Source organism: Quercus suber, unplaced genomic scaffold, assembly GCF_002906115.3.
Source record: "Quercus suber isolate HL8 unplaced genomic scaffold, Cork oak 2.0 scaffold_171, whole genome shotgun sequence".
Taxonomy (NCBI): Eukaryota; Viridiplantae; Streptophyta; class Magnoliopsida; order Fagales; family Fagaceae; genus Quercus; species Quercus suber.
Window position 1 is genome coordinate 834128 of NW_027069631.1, and position 17376 is coordinate 851503.

Below are 17376 nucleotides of genomic sequence, written 5' to 3' on the forward strand. Positions count from 1 at the left end.
ATAATACATGAGTATCATGAGTATCATATAATTAATTCTAAAATATAATACTTCCTGAGTATCATACATGACCCATATATAAGGATTTTATTTTACAAAATATTTTCATATGAACTTATAATCTGCTGATCAAATAAATGCACAAGCATATCAACAATACAAGTAACCCATACTAAATTGTAGAAATAAGACGTAGCTTATATTTTCTATTTTTAAATTTTTTTATTTTTTAAAAGACAATTTATATGTTACAACCTTTATAAACTGTTCAGTTCCTTTAACAAAATGAACCTAATATATTTACTCCATAGAGAATGATAATTACGCTTAAAAGAAGAATGTCGTGTCATTATTTATTCAAACAACCTTGTCAACAATACAGAACTCCAAGAACTGAATCAAAAAGGAGCAGATAAATGATTTGTTCAAAACCAGAAGATTCATGTGACAGCATTTTATGTACATGTACATGTGATAAAATGACTCAAATCTTGTCCATGAAAGCAACTCCATATTTATTTGGTAGAGATTGCTATTTTAAACGGGCTTAAGCAAAATCTAATGGGATTCTGGCCACAATTTCAATGAAAAACCATGCTCACTCACGCTGCCTCTAGACAAACTTTTTAATCTCTGCCAAAACTGCCTCTTCCTCCCCATCCTTAAAGGCCCTGAAATAGAGTGTCTTCTGAAGGACCCAAATTCTTGCCCCTCAGGTCTCATTGATGTACTTAGCAAATCTGATGCTGATAATGCTATCTTGGTGTCATAGCTAGAATCATAGCCAGGAAGTGGGTGATGAGATTGTGAGACTTCCATGATCTCACCTGACCGTGTCCTAGCCTTACTATCTAAATCAATCAAAACATCATCTTGGCTGCAAGTTTTTGACCCTATATCCAGTGTTTCATCAAACTCATTACATACTAGCTTCAAGGCCTGAACAACTTCACCCATGAAAGGGCGATGAGTTACTTCTGGTTGCACACACATTGATGCAATTGCTGCTACTTTAGCCACAATATTGAATGAAACATTTGACTTTATAGCTGGATCAATGATTGTTTCTAAGCCCTCCTTGCATGTGAGAAGTGGACGGGCCCAAGCAACTAAATTTTCTTCACCTGGTGGCTGTGACAAATCTACAGGCTTTCTTCCTGTTAGAAGCTCAAGGAGGACTACACCATAGCTGTAAACATCACTTTTCACAAGAAGATGTCCAGTCATCGCATATTCAGGAGCTAAGTAACTGCAAACAAGATGTTACTAGGATAAGAGAGGATATCATATTTGGAAAAGTTACACAAACAATACAGCACTCATATGAAGAAACTACAATTCTCAGACACGGATAGAAACAGAGCTAATAGATTAGCCTAACTGCAAAACATGGATTAGGATAAATTGTGGAATATTCAATGATCACAAGAAATTTATTTTCTATGTAATTTTTTCCAAAATTATCAACATGATAGGACTTAAAAGATATTATGATGCATGAGTGCAATGAAGTCCATACCCAAAAGTTCCCATAACATGCGTTGAGATGTGTTTGTTTCCCTCATCCAATGCAGTTCTAGCCAATCCGAAATCTGAGACCTTGGGTGTAAAATCATATTCCAATAAGATGTTGCTAGACTTGAAGTCTCGATGTATAACACGTGGGTTTGAGTCTTCATGTAGATAGGCTAAGCCCCGAGCTGCACCAAGGGCAATCTTCATTCGGGAATCCCAATCTAGTGGATCAGTTTCCTTGTCAACACCTGGAAGCACACAAAATGAATGCATTCAGAAAATCAAACCTTGAAGCTTATGACATAAAGTCACAAATATCTAATACTTCAACCAAACAAATGCATAGTAATGAAAAAAAAAAAGTGTTGAACTTAGACTTACCATGTAAATGAGATTCGACACTCCCATTTGGAACTAGTTCATATACTAGGCAGCGAGTATGGTCCTCTGTGCATATACCAATTAATTTAACTAAATTGCGGTGGTGCAGACGGCTTAGCATCTCAACTTCTGCCAAGAACTCACGGCCACCATGCTGATCAGCTCTCTTGAGAATCTTCACAGCTACCTGCTTCCCATCATCTAAAATGCCACTGTAAACAAGCCCAAATCCACCTTCTCCAAGTATTCTTGAAGGATCAAAGTTATTAGTGGCTCTCTCTATGTCATTCAAAGTGAAGTTCTTAGCAGTTCCTATATATGTTAGGGTGCCAGAACTAAAAGACATTGATGTAGACCCACGCATGCTTCCTAACAGCATAGATCTGGCTGCCCCTGTTGATATTAAATTTCAGTCTATTTTGCAATGATCTTAATAAAAATTCAAATAAAAATATGAAATTTGAGTAAAGATATTATTTAGGCGTTGCATAAATTTCCCAAAGACACCAAAAACTTCAAGAATTATTTGCCAGGTTCAAGATACACGACTTGTAAACTGGTTAAACAATCAGAAGAATAAGGTCAAAATGAAGTACCAGATGGTTTTGTAGGAGAGGACATTAAAGAATGTGAATTCTTTTCAGGATGATGAACACAAGAGCCACATTTCAACACAAAAAGCCATGCAAGTCCCACAAATATAATCAAAACAGTGAAAGATGATAGTACGATTAAAGAAATCATGCTTCCACTAAGACCGTCTTTTTTTCTCCTTGGCACATCAACCCCTAGAGGTTTTATTATCCTTCCATTGTTTCCATGGCCAGCATAAGGCCCATCATCTATTGCAGAAATGCTTGAAGGTGCTGATGGGGGAGATGGGGGAAGACCTGTACAGATGTAAGAGATTCAGAAGTAAAAATCCAGACACAGAAAGTAAAAATGAAAAACAAAATGTTTTTCAAAGTAACCTCAAGATAGATACAGTGGACTGCTATTTTTCTCGCCAGGCTTAGTAACTTCATGATTGTAACAAAAAGAAAAATGCTAAATCCCCATATAAACTACTCTAAGAAGCAGGTGGTGCATGCTTCTTTGAGAAATCACTTTATTAAACTTCAAATGCCCTTAAAAGTTATACAGGGCTCAATTATCCAAAATATTGTTGAAAGCAATTTTTTCTTGAATTTGTCCAAAAAAACACAAAGCTAACTAAGGAACAATATATTACCTGGGTAGTGAACATAGAATACTTCGTAGGCACCAAAAACTGAAGCCTTTATGGAAACCTGTCTGTGCCAGAACCTTTTATAGATAAAAAGTGCAGTAGTATCATTGAATTTTAATCCTTTAGGAACCAGGTTGATGAGGACACTGGTTTTCTCTAGCTGCTGACTAGGTGCATCTGCTCCCATAATGCGAACTTGGTTATGGTTTAATGAAACACCTGCTGCAATTTCCTCAGCAAGCTCTGAAACCAATTGAAAGAATGTGTATATAGAGACACTAAGGCTGATTTTAACTTGAATTGGCCACACACAACCACAGGGTGACCCAGGAGGTGTATTTGTTAGAGGCTCTGAGCATGCCACCGCTGTACAATCTGCAAGCAGGATAAAAAATGATGAATACTTTGTGATGATAAGAATGTGATTGTTTGCAAGTCTGATAGAAATTACATTTAGATTTGAAGTAATGAGAGCTAATCAGCTAAATGTTAATGTACCTTCATTAGGAGGTGGAGGTGGCAGTGTCAAAACTCTTGATGGTGGTGCAGCCTTTGTCTTCTTCTGGTAGGAACCCATTGGTGAAATTCTAGGCGAATGGATGGGCACTTGCAGATACAGAACATGATCATAGTAAGGTACCAATCATTAGTTTTGTAAATGAACCAAAGAAAACTTCAAAGTAAAAGCAAAGACTGTAGGGATTCTTTTCCATACTATTGAAGTGGTTTGAGACGATTGTCGGTGATGGTGAAGGTGCAGGCATACCCTTGCTTATTGATAAAGGATAGGGAGATTGGAGTGGAGGGACAGAAGGGCCTATAGAATATAAATTTCAAAAAATATGTTTAAGAAGATAAAAATTAAATTTAATGATCTTAATATTCAATATCTAAGGACTCTGTAAAATCTTATTAGGATCTTTCTATTCAGAGAATCAAACCTTCCTGGCTGTAGGTGGGGGCATGAATCAAGTGAGATGGTTCTGGGGCAGAATTTCTGAACTTGTTCCTGGCATGATGATGTTTATGATATGGGATTGAAGGGGAAGATGCAGGACCCTGCACCCATTTCTTTGCAGGAACTCCAAAAGATGACATAGAAGGTGGAAGTGCGATACTTGAAGGCCTAATGGGATCATTTTGATGGGTGGCTACAACAAGAAAAGACATTCTGAAGGTTAATAGTTATGCATTTGAAACTTTTTTTTTCCTACCTAAATTTAGAAAATTACAAATTCTGTATTATACTCCAATTACCTTTAGCTGGAGAGTGGTTTACAGGAGAAAATTTGGGGAATGCTTTATGGGGAGGTGTAGCAAATATCTTGCCATGTGGTTTCCTGCCAGAGCTGAGAGGATGTGATGCAGGAGCAACAGAATGGTCTGTGGCATCATATTGAAGCAGACCACCCAACAATCAACTAAATCATCAACATTTCACAAATGTTCACTGACCAACTTTAAGAGTATAAAAACACAGCTACATACTTGATATGTTTCTAGTTTTTATTTGATCGGAAAAGTTGGTTTCTTCTTTATATGAAATCACGAAATGATGTGCTAATATATATTGATTGAAAAACATGTTCAACTCAGTATCTACTCCCTTAGATCATGTGAAAATATATAAAAACAAGGCATCATCAAGAGAATATGCAAACATTATTTAAAACTTTATTAAGCATTTCCAACATCTAGATATGTAAAATTCTAGTCAATGTCTAATTATGGAATTCATTTTATAAGGTTCACCTGGAAGCTGTGACGGCTGTTGGCTTGGCCTGAAAGAGTAGATAGTTGGTGGTTTTTGAGGTAATGTCCTTGATGGTGATGGAACTGGTGCTGCAGCATTAGAGCGACATCATCACAAAGAAAAAGTGGTAATCCTTCTAACTGAATTTTTATACTCAAGAGTTAGTGTCACAAAGTGTTCCCTCTGTCTAATATGTAAGTATATTTTTCAGGAGTTGGTCAGTGGTGAATGTCTAACAAATATTTGGCTGTGAAACATTAACTTCATAACAAATGACACTCTGATTGTAATCTGCACACTATCTTATAACATCTTTCTTTCTTTTCTTTTCTTTTTTATGAAATTTCATTATAATGCTTTTATATATTAATTTGGATTTGGATACATCCTTAAGCTAGAGTTTACTTTTATAAAGATAAAAGAGCCAGAGAGGATATATATAATGGCAGGGTAGACAACATTCAGAATGATGACACATGCAAACCTGCTCAGGATCATTTTCCACTCATTAGCAATAGCAAATGACAGTTATCTCAAATGTTCATGAAGATACCAGCATAATGATTGAGACCTAGTCACCTAGATATAAGGGTGCTACCATAAGGAACAAGGTAGACTAGTGTTTCTTCTTCTAAATAAAGAAGCAAAGAAATTGCCGCATGTGGGATACACTATAGCTCGCAAGAGAATGCAACGCAGAAGGATATTTGATCAAGAATTTAAATATGGACCAAAATACACTATTAGTCCCTAAACTCTGATCTATGAGCAATTTAGTCCATGAAGTTAGAGTGATCACTTTTGATCTTCTGTCAACATTCATTAAATCTTTCTCATGGAACAATGACGTGGTCAAACTAAAAACTAACACGTCATCGCTATATTAGATACTTAAGAGACAAAAAGCGATCACGTTAAGCTTCAAGAATTAATAGCTATCACTTTAATTTTTATTGAACTAAAAGCAATCATTCTAAACTTCAAGTATAAAAATTGCTAAGGTGTTAAAGTTTAGGGACCAGTTTATTTTTCCCTAAATCTAACATAATCAGCTTGTATCTATGGAATTAATAAATTGTATTATGCATTAGTGCTACATCTGATATAAAATGATACTGTACTATTTACGGCCAACCTTTTATATTTTCTTGTCAACATTAAATTTTTTATTAACAAAAGCACAAAGGAATCATACGTGTTGGGTTAAGATAGCTTGACCCCGGTTAATTAATTCAATTACCCAAGTTAATTAATTAGGTTTAATTACATGCAAATCGTGAAGACACCAACAAATCACCAACTAAACTAAATGCAGCGGAAATTAAATTAACACAATAATTTTTTGACAAATAGGGAAAACCTCTCGCAAGGCAAAAACTCCACCAAGTGATTTTAAGATCACCACTCTCAAGAATCTACAAATCAACAATCAAGCGATTATAAATATAAGGAATCTTACCAACTATCCTAGCCTATCCCGAAATACCAACTTACAGTTGAACCTCCGCTCCAATACTCAATTGGACTTAATCTTGTAGTAGTCTTCTTTTTCTTGATGCACAAATCTTCAATCTGTGACTAACCCTTTGCACGGATCCCAGTACGTGACTAAGTCCAACAATTTGAATAGATATTGTTGGCTGCAAAGTTCTTCACTTCATCAACAATGAAGATTAGGAAGCACCTGATTACAAACCCTATAGCGTACAAACGCAGTAGCTACTCACAACGAAAATAAGCCTCTTGGTCTCTGTATCCATGTTGACGGCTTTTAAAATAAGTCTTATATATGTCTAGTACTGTGAGAAAAGAAGCCTTAAACAAATACAAAGGCCTAGGCCGAAAGTTTGGAAAACTGAAAATCGTAAGTCTCAATAGATCGAGCTATCTATCGAGCTTCACATTAAGTCTCAATAATAGACATCTATCGAGCTATCTGTTGAGACTTAATGAATGACTTTTCTTCACTTGTTTCTTGGACCAATCTTCATGACTTTTAATATGAACACTTGATAAGCTTTGAACAACATATTTCTTAATGTATTGAACCTATCTTAGATCTACTCAATTACAAATAAAATGCATTTTGTCAAAGATTAGTCAATTAGATAAAATATGATCCTAACAATACACATCCATCCTCCAATGGTGCCTTGACTGGGCTTGGAGGAGCAGAGTCCAAAGATACGTCACAGGAGCAGAAGCAGGGTCCAAAGACACATCACCCTCACGGGAAGATAACTGACAACTGTGCTCACTTTGCAAGCACATAAACAGCATTGTTAGCTCCTATGTAAACCTAGTTAAAGGAGCAGTGCACAAAATTTCAAGCCAGCTCTCTAGCCTCTGCCAGGATATGGTGGATCTGCCAATTTGCAGTCAGTTCTGGAGCTGATAAAGCATCCAAGATGGTTTTCGAGTCTTTCTCTAAAATTACTTTGCAAAAGAGTTTATGTTTAGCCCAAATCATCTACCATCTGGTAGCTCCAGCCTTGGCCACCTCTGGACTATTGTGTATAGGCCAACCTTATACGTTGTTATTTGACTTCCATAACACATTCACCAAATACTGACCAGTTGAAATTTTTTAGAAATCAGGACAAAACTCATCAACTTAAAATTCAGAAACCCACAAAACTCATCTAACTTAAAAAATAAAAAATAAAATAAAATAAAAAATCCTAAGATACCCAGAAACCATAGTTCACTTCAAATTTGAAGAATCCACATGTACAATATCAAACAAATAGATAAATCAAGTACAATTCACTATAAAAACTAACTTAGCACTCTAAAATCCAATCCCATTACCTGCAGATCCATGAACTTTAGTAGCAGTGAGAGTTAAACATATTTTTATAAGTATGAGTATCAGCTGCATCCCCATTTCACTTCCAAGAAAATTGGAGCTCAATTCTCAGGATCTAATAGCTTTCACCCAACCATCCATGTAAGAAGAAGAAAAGGAAGCAAAAGAAGTGAAAACTGAAATAACACCCTCAGGCAAAACATGAGTGTAACTTTAAGGAACATACAACTATACTCATGTTAAAACTACAGGGACAGACCCACATATAGTATAGCTAAAGTAATGAGAAGGCAGTGTAGTGAAAATGTGATAGTACAAGAACTGATTGGGTAAGAAGAACCCAAATGTTCTTTTGTTGAGACTAATAAGCTCTGAAGTTTGCAGAGCTTTGAGAATGCTAATGGAACACTTTTACTTAACAATGGGTGGTTAAAGTTCGCTAAAACTGATCAAGCAAAAAGCAGTACAGTAAACTTAAACAGCTAGATACTTTTGAGTCAGAGGGGTGGGTGGGAGAATGTGTTTCATTCAGACATTGTTACTTTTATTGTTTACCGACTACTGAGAGACTGATGAAAGTGTGAAATACTTTGCATTAGTTTAATACGTGAATTCTTGACTTTTCCTCAGTTGATTGAGGCAATGATTCTATCAAAGAATTTTGGTTATGGATTGTGGATAGAGTAGTTTAATGTTTGAAAATAAATATTGAAGTTTGGGTATATTAGGCTTACTAGATTCCTTCACAGTTACGCCAAACTTGCAATCATAACATAAGTGACCAACGGATTGGAGACTAGTGATCCAATTGGAATTGTACTACTTTTAGAAAGATCACAGGATCAAGTTTAATTAAGTTGATACTCTAATTTAAGTTCTTTGTGTGGGTGTCTATTTGCTTAATTGATAGTGTTGTACAAGTGATCTAGAAGACTAGAATCAAATTCTGCTTAGACTACCCTATTAGGTAGCCTAATTATTTGTCTTCTGATTTGAGATAATTTGGAAAATCTCTTTTAAATGTCGTTAAAGTGTGTTTGGGTACCGCTTATTTTATTGAAAATGAAAAATAATAAAAAAGTTACTGTTCACATGTTCATTTACCTATTTGCACTGTTCATTTACCTAATTTTGAAAAATCTCTTTTAAATGTCGTTAAGGTGTGTTTAGATACCGCTTATTTTGCTGAAAACGAAAAATAATAAAAAATAATAATAAAAAAGTTACTGTTTACGTGTTCATTTACCTATTTGCACTGTTTATGTTCCATGAACAATGTAAAAGGCGCTGGTCTTAAAATAAAAAATAAAAACAAAAAAGTGCAAATCGCTGAAACGCATAAACGCTCAGCCATCCAAACGCTATCTAAGTTGCAATTAATATTAAGACAAGCAAAATGGAAGTTCTGTTTTAATGTCTGCAATGCCCCACGTGAATACCGTGATCAACCTGCATGACTACGAGTGCACTGTTTGGAATATTTGATCATTTAATGCAATTATATGACTTGGAATTATTTCATTCTAACTATAATATCACCTCTCATGAAATAGAAAGGGTATCCAAAATGCATGTCATGTGTTGTAGCTTGGTCTCAATTCTGACTTCTGATCAAAAGAGGGAAAAAGTTTGATCTTGATCATTCAATTTTACTAGAGAAAAATAGTTAGTTTTATTAAGTAATTAATTAATTAATGACTTTGACCATTACTGAATGGGTGATGTTATAATCAGTAACTTTGAGGTTAATAATGGCAACAAAATAAGGTCACATTAAAGGTGTCTCATCTTCACCCGCTCCTACTAGGCGCAGGTCTAGGCAAGGAGGATTGAAAATACTTTGTCATCTCTGGTAGAGTGACTCAAGTGAAATGAAAGAAAAAGCAAAAATAGTGATGGTGAGAAAACAAAAAAAGAGAGAAACGAGTATTTTAAGAGATGGTATTAATAATACAAGTATCATCTATTTTTCTTCTCTCTTTTTTCCTAAGTAACTACAACCTATTGTCTTTCTCATATTTACATTCTAAACTATCATTCATTCTCTCTCACATTACTTATTTACATTTTTAGTATGCAGTAACTCATGCATAATTTACCCGATACAAATTCAAGGCTGTAGAAAAATAGAAATTGCCCCCACAAGCGACAAGCCCCTAAAAGATTTTGTAGGTGTTTTGGAATACAGCGTTGGACACCATCTTTTTCTTTACATAATGACAATGGTACTGTGACAGTGACCATCAAGCATGGGCAATAACTCACTAGATACAACTCTGTTATGTGTCGGTGTTCTATTATATTTTGGTTTTGGGCCTATGGTGGGTATGTTCTAAAAATAAATACCTAACTATTTATGAACATGTTTTTAGCCGACTCTCTAAAATGGTTCAGCCAACATTATATTTGTCCCCATTCTCTCTTTCTCCTAACTCTTCAAGCCATTAAAAACCAATGTTTTCTGCTCCTCAATGCATTAAGTGGGAAGATAAAATAAATGAAGTAATCAAAAAGTTAATGCATACCCATTAACCTATTTGGCATTATTAACTAATCTTATTATTAGACTCTAAAATCTAAGTCGCTTGCCTGTCCCTTTCTCACTCACCACACTAGCAAATTGTGTTAGTGGTTGTCAAAATACAGCAAAGAATAAGGTTTGTCTAGTTTGAAATTACTAGAACTTTAGTGGTTTATGCTGCCTTTAGCAGGTCAACTAGAGCTTAACAAATTGAAGAAATGCTTTCTAAATAATTAACTACTTCACGTGTGATGTGAATGCTTAGAAAAAGAAAACGGCAGTGCAATGACAAAGATAGGAAACTATAGATTTATTTTATTTTATTTTTTTTTTAAGAGAAAGGTGCTCCATTCATCCCAAATTATTAGTCCTGTTTATAAATTTCAACTTTTGAAAAGAATATCATTTGATCTCTTGTTTGTCAATTAAAAAAAAAAAGGTTTATAAAACTTACCTTCATAATTTAAACTCTACATAAATAATGGTATTGACTTTTTAAATAAAGTAAATGATAATATTGAAATTCTGTTTATTGATTTTTCAAAGAGAACTACATTTTGAGACATTTCAAAATGGAATGAAAGACTAACAAATTGGAACGGAAGTAACAAGCATTGTTTTAGAAACCAAATCGGACTAGTCGGTTCAATCGAGAACCAAACCTAGAATCGATCATGTCAAAATCGAAAAAAAACTGGCAAAAAATTAGTCAAGAACCAATAAAATCCGAGAACAATTTTCTTTTCCGATTTTTTGACCATTTCAATTTTTAAAACCATAGAAATAAGTCATAAGTGTATATAAAATAGATAATACAGAGGGATAAGTGAGATTAAATAGATATATCATATATATATATATATATATTCTTATTTACTAAGAGTAGGGTTGTGCAAAAAAAAAAAAAAAACCGCTTTCATATATATATATATATATATTCTTATTTACTAAGAGTAGGGTTGTGCAAAAAAAAAAAAAAAACCGCTTGACTAGCCAACCCGCCCAACTTGAACCAACCTAACCCAACCCATGTGAGTCCATTAAGTGAGGTGGATCGGGTTGGGTGGGCTAGATAGATAATTTAGCAAGTTGGATTGAATAGTTGGTTGATATATTTCTAACCCATCACAACCTGACCCGCCCGCCTATATTTATATACACACATTTTTCATGTCACAAAACTCTATCTTACATACGCATCCATTTTATTTCTCTCATCTTTTTCTTTTTCTTTTTCACATTTCTCTTCCCTAATAGACTCCAACGGCTCACTCTAAGATTTTGTTGTCATTCTTACTCTATGTACACCTCTAATTTTATATTCTGAAATGTTTTTCATTTTAGTGTGATAAAATTTTAGTCATTCTAATAAAAATTATGTAGTATTTGTGATTATTTTTAATAAAAATTGCAAAATTTTCTTTCATTTTTTTATTTTATTTGAGAGAGTAAACAATTATCCAATTTAATTTAAATAATTTCATCTAGTCAATTGAAATTGGCAACCCGCCCAACCCACTCAACCCGCCAAGTTGAAACCGTTAAGATTTTCAACCGACCCACCGGATTTATAGATTTGTGGGTTGGCAGCAGATTGGAATTTTTCCAACTTATCATTGGCGAGTTGGTTAAAAATATTGCTCTCTACCTGCCCAATTCAACCCATGCACACTCTCTAACTAAAAGTGGGTGAAAGTACTTTATTATAGAAAAAAATGAAACTTAAAAGATTGTACATAAGAAATAAACAACCAAAAAAAAAAAAAACCTCATAAACCAAGTAGTCATTAATTTAAATTTCTCTTCTTTCGTTGGACGAAACTGAAATATCTTGCTAGTTTTCTTGTTATTTATTTTGGTTACCAAAAGGTCCAAAACTCTTCACACACACAACCAAAAAAAAAAAAAAAAAAGAGTTGACTCTTTATTTTATATTGATTGACTGTAACTTTCCAGATTCTAATTTGGAACCGGTCCAGAAGTAGATTATAATAAGCTTCCACATGAGCAGAAGTCATATATATACACACACATAAAGCCTAGATATATAAGACTGCATATGATGTTGTACAAGTCATGAGTCATGACATAGTCATTTTCAGCAAAGCCCCAAGAGAGGAATTTCAATATCCATGGTTTGCTCAGTTTCATTATTTATTGATCAAACATATCTCCATTTGCACCGCCCTGATGTTTCTATAGGCTATGGCATTTTAAATGGGATGTTTCTGAGTAAACAGGACAGCCACAGGGGCTTACCAGAAACTTCGATTTTGGGGTTTTTTTTTTTTTTTTTAATGAACAATTGTAGGCTATGATAAGGAACTTCTTATGAGATTTTGGTTCGATAAAAGATTGCAATGGGTTGATTGGGAGAAAGATAAAAAGAAGGAAGGTATGGGGACACTCAAATAAATACAAGTGGTCCCTTTGCTGGATATTGACATTATTGATATTGTTTCATATTACTAATCAAGACAATATTTTCTATCTTTAAAAATAAATAAAAAGGTAACAATATAGTATTTTGATTCTCAAAAAAATAAAATAAAATAAAAAATTTTTTAAAAAAAGTGCAAAAAACATATAAATGCGTCTGCCGGGAGTCGAACCCGGGTCTATTGCTTGGAAGGCAATTATCCTAACCGTTGGACTACAAACGCCTGTTGAGTAGTGTATCGACTTTTTAATATGTATTTCCAATCTTATCCTTTTAACCATTCTTTCGTCTGCGATGTTTTTCGCTGGATTCATTATAGCCACTGAGCCACACATGCATGTGTAATCAATAATGTGGAATTAATGCATTATTGCGTTACCATTTGTTGTGAATATGCATGCGAAGTTGCGAACGCCACCCACCCTATCAATGACTAGTCAAGACCAAGGAAGTCGATACCGTACCGGTACCGGCCGTACCGGCCGGTACATACCGTACCGGTTGCATTCCGGTATCGAAACATTAACGTTTCGTACCGGTTTAAATACCGGCCGTACCGGCCATGTACCGGCCATACCGGCCAATTTCGGGCAATACCGGGCGTACCGGCCTATTTATTTATTTATTTATTTATTATTATTTTTTTTTTTTTTTTTTATGGATGCTTTATTGTAATGAACAATTGTAGGCTATGATAAGGAACTTTTTATGAGATTTTGGTTGTGTGAAAGATTGTAAAGGGTTGATGGGGAGAAAGATAAAAGAAGGAAGGTATGGGGACACTCAAATAAATATTAGTGGTCCCTTTGCTGTATATTGGCATTATTGATACTGTTTCATATTGCTAATCAAGACAATATTTCTATCTTTAAAAATAAATAAAAAGGTAAAAATATAGTATTTTGATTCTGGAAAAAAAATATACTCCTATTATAAAAAAAAATTTTAAAAAAAGTGCAAAAACAAAATATAAATGCGTCTGCCGGGAGTCGAACCCGGGTCTATTGCTTGGAAGGCAATTATCCTAACCGTTGGACTACAAACGCCCGTTGAGAAGTGTATCGACTTTTTAATATGTATTTCTAATCTTATCCTTTTAACCATTCTTTCATCTGCGATGTTTTTCGCTGGATTCATTACAGCCACTGAGCCACACATGCATGTGTAATCAATAATGTGGAATTAATGCATTATTGCGTTACCATTTGTTGTGAATATGCATGCGAAGTTGCGAACGCCACCCACCCTATCAATGACTAGTCAAGACTCGAGACACATAACACATGGAAGGAGCTAAACATGCATATTCACACTAACACATGGTGGTGGTAGTGGCATTTCAAATTTTGGAGGATGTCATGGATTTTAGGGAAATTAGGGGAGGGGCTGATGTAATTTGCTAAGTTATTCGATTTAAGATCACACTAAAATCTGACTCAAAGTGTTGACTGAAACTTTAACCAAAAGTCTTAGTGTTGATCAGCACTTTGACCTCTAAATAAGTGCCAATTGGCACTCAAGGGCTGAACTTCAGCACTTGTTGCCTAAATCATGAATTTTCAGCCTTTCTTTCTTTTCTTTTTTTCTTTTCTAATTTGCAGCTAAATCATATCATTATCTAAGATAATCATTTGAAGTCTTGGAAAAAGTTAAACTCACTCTCCCAAAACTTTCATGCTCACTTCCAAAGGACACTTAACATAGTTAAGATTTGAGAAATTAAGCTATTAAGATAGAGCCATTAGGTAATTGTCTATCCTTTATATCAATCGTGACACTTTACTTCCTCAACAAAAATGAAATTTATATACATCTATAGTAGCTCTAAATTCATCTTCACTTCCAATAATCAAATCATAAAAAATCTATCATTATTCTGCCAAAATTTCTAAAGACCTAAAAGGAGATTTAAAGAGAACTTTCAAAGGGAAGAGGTGCTGCTTGTGAACTCGATCCAAAGGACTTTTGAGCATGTTCTTAAAATTAACTATGCGTGCAAGTATAACCTTTAAAACTGAAGTAGTGTAGCCTTGAACCTTTGATTGTGAATGAATGAAAACATGTTTGTAATTGATGATATGAGTTGATTTAAATTAGGGTCTTGATATGCTCATATGCCTTCAATATGTTCAAAACTTTTTTTCATGACCCTAATTACTCAATCTATTTTTCTGGTGATGGCATCACATTCTTGTTTAACATGGTCATGGCCATCATATTCTAGAAAACCGATTCATCGAGTGGATTGAGTGCATAAGACTTTCTCATTTCAAAACTAAGCCTCCAATTTAAAATCATTTGTTCTAGACTAGATCTTATTAATGTAATTTTGAATTTTATTAGAATTTAACTAGGAAATCAAAGCCATGTAATTTCATAGATTGTATCTTGGAATAAAGATATGTAAGTTTCCTTTTAATGTTCTATTAAATGTAGATTTTCAATTCAATCAGTAAAATGAAGTATTTTTTAATATGATTTTCTTAATTTTACAATTGGTGTCGTCTGTGGGAAATTCTAGTGTTGTAGTGAGTCTAACATTCAACTATGGTAGGTTCAGGTCCGAACCATGTGGAATCTATGGGGTTTCAGCGTCAAGATCACTTCCGTAATCTTGAACAAAGAAAGGACCAAGAAGGGAGTGTGCACACTACCCATACTAGTAGGAGCCAGTCTCGGGGTGGGAGCCACATCTCTCATGAAGAGAATGCTAGAAACATGCAACAAGAGATTGATCACTTGCAGAGGAAGTTGTGCCAGGAATAACGGAGGAGAACTCCCTCAGTTTCTGCTTCCTCTTCTGATGGGGAGGGAAATGGCAGTTATAGGCCCAGGCCGAGGACTCCCCCTAATGAATCTTTCTCATGTGATAAGGACCATCACTGTAGGCGCAGAGGTAAAGATGCATCCTGTAAAGGCTTGGGAACCGACGCTATGAGTAGGGCGTTGAACCAAATTTTCAGATCACCTTTCACACGTAAGATTGAGGAAGGAAAACTTCCTTGGCGCTTCACTCAGCCAATGCTTACCATGTACAATGGTCGTACAAACCCTGTGGAATATGTAAGCCACTTCAACCAGAGAATGGTAGTGCATTCCAAGAATGAGGCTCTAATATGCAATGTATTCTCATCTAGTTTGGGGCTTGTGGCAATGAGGTGGTTTGATGGCCTAGGAGCAAGTTCCATTGATTCCTTCAAGGAACTCACTTGGGCGTTTGAATCTCGCTTTATTATGTGCAGTAGGGTTCCTCGGCCCCTAGATTCCTTGTTCTCTAGGTCCATAAGAGAAGAAGAAATCCTGAAAATATACTCGGACAGATACTAAGAGATGTTCAATGAGATAGATAGTGATTTTGATGATGTGGTCATAATAACTTTCAAGGTTGGCCTACCTGCCAAGCATGGTTTGAGGAAGTCCTTGACTAGGAAACCTGCTGGCAGTGTACGTCAACTCATGGACCGAATTGATAAGTATAAGCAGGTCGAGGAAGGCCAACAAGTAGGCAAGGGAAAGGCTAAGGTTATCCCTTAGGAGAGGAGGGATTTCAAGTCGGACAGATACAATAATAACAGACCTCGAAGGGATTTTGCTAGGCAATCTAGGTCTACAGCTCCTCAGGTGGTTAACACAGTGTTCTAAGAGCCAGTATATCAAATCTTGGAGAAGATAAAGAATGAGCCATACTTCAAATGGCCAAACAAGATCGGAGGTAACCCTATAAGGCGCTACCAAAGTCTTCATTGCTAGTACCACTAGGAATGAGGACATACCACCGAGGACTATAGAACTCTGTGAAATCACTTGAAGCAACTGGTCAGAGATGGAAGGTTAAAATAGTTTTTGTATCGGCCCAATGGGCACAAAGACCAAGCAAGGTCGAGGGCTTAAGAGAACACTTCTTCAAGGCCCATTTTGGGCATAATTAATGTCATCTTTGCTGCTCCTAGGAGAACTGGCTCTTATCCCTCCATGGTGATGTTTGTATCTTGGCCATCCGCCAAGGACTCTAATTCTGAACCAAAGAGGGCTAGAGTGGAGGTCTAACTGGCGTTGAGCTTTTTGGATGAGGACAAGATTGGAACCATATAGCCACATGATGATACTTTAGTAGTCACGCTTAGGATAGGAGGGTATGATGTGAAGAGAGTGTTGGAAGACCAGGGTAGTGGTGCAGAGATTATATACCCTAACTTATACAAAGGGCTGAACCTAAAGCCTGAAGATTTGACAGCCTATGATTCACCTTTGGTAAGTTTTGATGGGAAAGTTGTCATTTCAAAGGATCAGATGAGACTACCCGTGCAAGTAGGTTCAGAGGTAGTGGAGGTCGACTTCATTATGGTGGATACTTATTCTGCCTACACGGCTATTGTGGCAAAACCCTAGCTTCATGGCCTAAGAGCCGTTTCTTCAACTCTGCATTTGAAGGTGAAATATCACTCGGGGGACTAGATTGAAGAACTTGTTGGGAGTCAATCCATGGCTAGGCAATGCCTGGTAGTTGCAATCATGCATCAACCTAGAACTGAGTCCTTGACCTTAGCTGAGGGAGGCTTACAGCAATCAAAGATTCTGGTCCTATCTACAGATGCGATGTCAGAAGCAGCAAAATGTAAAAAGCTGGAAGAAATTGTTATAGATGGTGATCCAAAGAAGTTCATTCAAGTCAGAGCTCAGCTACCTTATCGGGAAAAGGAAAAGTTGATAGCATTTCTTAGAGAGAATA

At 35.6% G+C, this 17376-nt stretch overlaps 1 protein-coding gene and 2 non-coding genes across 3 annotated transcripts; all 3 read right to left on the minus strand.

Annotated features, from left to right (window-relative positions):
• Nucleotides 1-321: 321 nt before the first annotated feature.
• LOC112040674 (receptor-like serine/threonine-protein kinase ALE2) lies at nt 322-8218 on the minus strand. The gene is made up of 11 exons (XM_024073568.2): nt 7689-8218; nt 4877-4966; nt 4382-4507; nt 4066-4275; nt 3840-3941; nt 3623-3730; nt 3128-3499; nt 2493-2786; nt 1897-2289; nt 1520-1763; nt 322-1249 (listed from the first exon to the last, which is right to left on the minus strand). The coding sequence occupies exons 1-11, from the start codon at nt 7762-7764 to the stop codon at nt 559-561; spliced, it is 2706 nt and encodes a 901-aa protein (XP_023929336.2). The 5' UTR covers nt 7765-8218; the 3' UTR covers nt 322-558.
• Nucleotides 8219-12798: 4580 nt separating this feature from the next.
• TRNAG-UCC (transfer RNA glycine (anticodon UCC)) lies at nt 12799-12870 on the minus strand. The gene has a single exon. It is a non-coding gene; the product is annotated as a tRNA-Gly (tRNA).
• A 751-nt stretch (nt 12871-13621) lies between these two features.
• Nucleotides 13622-13693, minus strand: TRNAG-UCC (transfer RNA glycine (anticodon UCC)). Its single transcript has one exon. It is a non-coding gene; the product is annotated as a tRNA-Gly (tRNA).
• Nucleotides 13694-17376: the final 3683 nt, after the last annotated feature.